General features: G+C 53.9%; 1 protein-coding gene across 1 annotated transcript in view; it reads left to right on the top strand.

Annotated features, from left to right (window-relative positions):
- The first annotated feature begins 1,214 nt into the window (after positions 1-1,214).
- LOC122544023 (mitogen-activated protein kinase kinase kinase kinase 3-like) overlaps positions 1,215-4,551 on the top strand; it is an 11,835-nt gene continuing 8,498 nt past the window's right edge. Inside the window, exons 1-3 of the mRNA XM_043683037.1 lie at positions 1,215-1,276; positions 2,937-3,009; positions 4,112-4,243. Of these exons, the coding sequence (XP_043538972.1) occupies positions 4,113-4,243 (131 nt within the window). The 5' untranslated portion in view covers positions 1,215-1,276; positions 2,937-3,009; position 4,112. The remainder of the gene's footprint in view (positions 1,277-2,936; positions 3,010-4,111; positions 4,244-4,551) is intronic.

The following is a 4,551-nucleotide window of genomic DNA, read 5'->3' as shown; positions in this document are numbered from 1 at the left end:
GGTCCCCTCACAGATAACCTCCCCCCGCACCCAGACCTGGCCCCCAGCAGCACTTCTGCTGATAAAGAGAGAGAATAGAATCCCCACAGTGTGGAAGCAGGCCCTTCGGCCTAACAAGTCCAAACTGACCCACCAAAGAGTATCCCACCGAGAACCATTCCACTATGCTGTTATCATAACTAATCCACCCTAACCTGCACATCCCTGGACACTATGGGACAATTTCCCACGGCCAATCCACCCCAACCTGCACATCCCTGGGCACTATGGGACAATTTCCCACGGCCAATCCACCCTAACCTGCCCACCCCTGGGCATTATAGGACAATTTCCCATGGCCAATCCACCCTAACCTGCACATCCCTGGGCACTATGGGACAATTTGCCATGGCCAATCCACCCTAACCTGCACATCTTTGGACTGTGGGAGGAAACCGGAGCACCCGGAGGTAACCCACGCAGTAACTGGGAGAATGTGCAAACTCCACACAGACAGTCACCTGAGGGTGGGATTGAACCCGGGTCCCTTGTGCTGGGAGGCAGCAGTGCTAACCACTGAGCCACCGTGCCGTCTAATTCTCACAGGATGAAGGATCATGCCTCTTGGAGTCATAGATTTTCACAGCCTGGAAACAGACCCTTCAGCCCAACTCATCCATGCTGACCAAGTTGCCCAAACTAAGCTAGTCTGGCCTCCCTGCGTTTTGCCCATGTCCCTCCAACCCTTTCCTATCCATGTCCTTATCCAAATGCCTTTTAAACATTGGCACTGCACCTGCATCTACCACCTCCTCTGGCAGCTCATTCCATACACGCACCACCCTCCCTTTTAAATCCTACCCCTCTCACCTCAAGCCTACACCCTTTAATTTTGTATTGCTCTCCTCTGAGGAAAAGGCCTTCACCTTATCTATGCCCTCATGATTCTAAACCTCTCTAAGGTCACCCCCCCCCCAACCTCCTACGTTCCAGGGGGGAAATAAAAAGTCCCAGGCTCTCCTTATAGCTCAAATCCTCCGTACCCCAGCAACGGACTGGTAAATCTCTTCTGGACCCTCTCCAGTTTAATAATATACATTCCTTTGGATAACGCTCCTATAAAACACCCTGAGGGTGTTTGACAATGTTACCTGCCTAGTCTTGGCCTGGCTGGGGGAGGTGGGGGGTGCATCTGAATCAGAGTTGACACTCCTGCTGTTTTAAAGCTCTTTTCTGCTTTCTCCTTTCCCACAGGGAGCCAATATTCTATTGACTGATCAAGGGGACGTGAAACTAGGTGAGAAATGTCTGGGAACAAGCTGATGTCTTGTGTGAGAAATAACGGGAGGTGGCACTAACCTTGTACCAGGGTAAAGCAGGAATCTGCAGGTACAGCATGTAGCCAAGAAGGTTAATAGGGCACAGTGCTTTCCTGTGAGAGAGACTGGACAGGAAAATAAGGATGCATTCAGATTAGATTACTTACAGTGTGGAAACAGGCCCTTCGGCCCAACAAGTCCACACCGACCCGCCGAAGCACAAACCCCCCCCATTCCCCGACATTTACCCAACACTACGGGCAATTTAGCGTGGCCAATTCACCTGACCTGCACATTTTTGGACTGTGGGAGGAAACCGGAGCACCCGGAGGAAACCCATGCAGACACGGGGAGAACGTGCAAACTCCACACAGAAGTCACCCAAGGCGGGAATTGAACCCGGGTCTCTGGTGCTGTGAGGCAGCAGCGCTAACCACTGTGCCACCGTGCCACCCCATTCCTTCAAGTCCACAGGGTATTGGCGAGACCCCAACCCGAATATATTCATTTGATTTGATTTAATGTTGTCGCTTGTACCTAGGTAGGGTGAAAAGTTTTGTTTTGTGTGCAGTACAGAGAGATCAAAGTTCGAACAGAGCAAGGACCACATCGTAACGGCCGGGGGGCGGGGTCAACATTAGGTGTGAAATTTGAGAGGTCTGTTCCGAAGTCGGGGAACAAGCTGTTGGTCCACGTGTTTAAGGTTATGTATCCTGTATCTGACGGGGGGGGGGGAGATTCGAACCGGGCTGGGGGGAGGGGGGGGGTCTGTGGTGATGTCGGCTGCCTTCCCCAGGCAGTGGGGGACGTGTAGATGGAGTCAGTGGGTGGAAGGTTGGGTTTGTGCGATGGTCTGGCCCGGTCCCGGGCGGACCAGCCGCCGTTCCACACCGCGGTGCACCCGGATTGAACACCGTGCATCTGTCGGAGTTGCCGAGGGTCCCTGTGGACGGGCTGAATTTGCATAGCCTCCTGAGGAAGGGGAGGTGTTGTTGTACCTTGGTGACTGCTGCATCAACGTGGGAAGAGCAAGAACAGATTGTCAGTTATTGTCACTCTCAGGAACCTGACGCTGTTCACCTCAGCTCCGTCAGTGTAGATGGGGGAATGTCCACCTCCTTTCTTCCTGAAGTCAATGATCGGCACTTTTGTTTTGCTGTCATTGAGAGAGAGAGAGAGAGTGTTATCATTGCAGCCTGTATACTGAGCTCAGTTTTGGTCTCCCTTCCTTAAGGGGGGGGGTGTGGGAATGTGCGAGGGAGTGCAGAGGAGGATCACTCACTTACCATCTGGAGTGAGGCGGTTCTCTCGTGGGGAATAGTTGCAACCCCCCCCCCCCCCCTCCCGACTCCTCCTGCTGGTGTTTTGAAAAGAGAGGGCTGACTGATTGAAGTGGGTAAGATCCTGCTCGTTCTGGGCAAGGCTGGGCATGGGAAGGGTATCTCCCCCTGGGGATCAGACAGAACGAGGAGGAAACATTGCCAAAGTAGAAGTTTTAGGTGAGGAATTGAGGGTGCGATGACAGTGACATTGGGCCAGTGGGATTGGGATAGTGGGAGTGGGCCACAGATTATTGGGTGGGCTCGGTCAGATGCAAATAAAGTGAAAGTGATTCTCCATCTCTCTCTTCATTTGCAGCGGATTTTGGTGTTTCAGCCGAACTGACAGCATCAGTGGGCAAGAGAAAATCTTTCATTGGTACCCCATACTGGTAAATCATAAACCCCACATTAAATGCACCCTGATAACTGCAGTGGGCACTGACAGAGGGTCAGTGCTGAGAGAGTGGGTACTGACGGAGGGTCAGCTCTGAGGGAGTGTGGCACTGTCGGAGGGTCAGTGCAGAGAGAGTGGGTGCTGACAGAGGGTCAGCTCTGAGGGAGTGTGGCACTGTCGGAGGGTCAGCACTGAGGGAGTGAGCACTGTCGGAGGGTCAGCGCTGAGGGATGCCGCACTGTCGGAGGGTCAGTGCTGAGGGAGTGCCGCACTGTCGGAGGGTCAGTGCTGAGGGAGTGCCGCACTGTCGAAGGGTCAGTGCGGAGGGAGTGTCGCAGTGTCGGAGGGTCAGTGCTGAGGGAGTGCCGCAGTGTCAAACGGTCAGTGCTGAGGGAGTGGGCACTGTCGGAGGTGCTGTCTTTCCGATAAGACATTAAATTGAGATCCTTGGGCAGGGAGAGGGTTGTTCTCCACGGCCAGTTATTGTAAGGGCTGGGAGGGTTGGGGGCGTGGGGGGTGTGGAGGAAGCCCCAGCTTCTGGGGTCAAGACTGATGCCTCAACCAACATCCCTAAAAACAGTTAATCTGCTTCACAGTCACAATGCCCTGTGTGGGATCTTGCTGTGCGGTAATTACCTTGCTGCGTTTCCTACAACAGGTGACTGTATTAATGAAAGCATTCCATTGGCTGGGAAGGTTTGGGAAAATGCTGTCCGTACTGGGGATAGATTGTCTCTCTCCTGGATCACGGTGATGGGGAGGAGCTGTCACATTTCATTGGCCATCTCTAGTCCCAGCATTCCTTGCAGTTTTTCGGGGTGATCGGGCAGTCTGGAAGGTGTCAATATTGGGGAGGGTGGGGGGGCGAGGGTGGGGCACTCAGTGTTGGTTTGTAATTAGACCCAGGTCATACTGATGTATAGACAGGGCCATGAACCACACCAGACAGCGTGGTCTGGGTGAGGGTCAGTATTCGGTTACCCTGTTGATCCCACACCCCCCCCCTACCCCCACCCCCACCCCCACCCCCACCCCCACCCCCACCCCGTCCTGTCCCAACTCAAACTGGTGAAACTTTGGCTGTGTTTTTCACACAGGATGGCTCCGGAAGTCGCTGCCGTTGAGAAAAAGGGTGGTTACAATCAGCAGTGTGACATCTGGGCCGTTGGGATAACAGCCATCGAACTGGCTGAGTTACAGCCCCCCATGTTTGACCTGCATCCCATGAGGTAAGCACAGAATATCCAACCCTCCCCATGGTACCTCTCCACTGATCTCCATGACACAGAACCCAGGGGTAAACCCTTAACTGTGCTCTCTACCCAACCCAACCCAACCCAACCCAGTTCCAACCTTCCAACTCAGCACTGCCTTCATGACCTGTCCCACCTGCCAATCATCCTTCCCACCTATCTGCTCCACTCTCCTCACCGACCTATCACCTTTACCCCCACCCACCTATTGCACTCTCAGCTATCTTCCCCCCAGGTTCACCCCTCCCCTCCCATTTATCTCTCCATCCCCGGCGCTCCCAGCC

This window comes from Chiloscyllium plagiosum, chromosome 45, assembly GCF_004010195.1.
Source record: "Chiloscyllium plagiosum isolate BGI_BamShark_2017 chromosome 45, ASM401019v2, whole genome shotgun sequence".
In the NCBI taxonomy this organism is placed as follows: domain Eukaryota; kingdom Metazoa; phylum Chordata; class Chondrichthyes; order Orectolobiformes; family Hemiscylliidae; genus Chiloscyllium; species Chiloscyllium plagiosum.
Note: the sequence above shows the minus strand (reverse complement) of the source record. Positions and strands in the feature narration are given on the sequence as shown.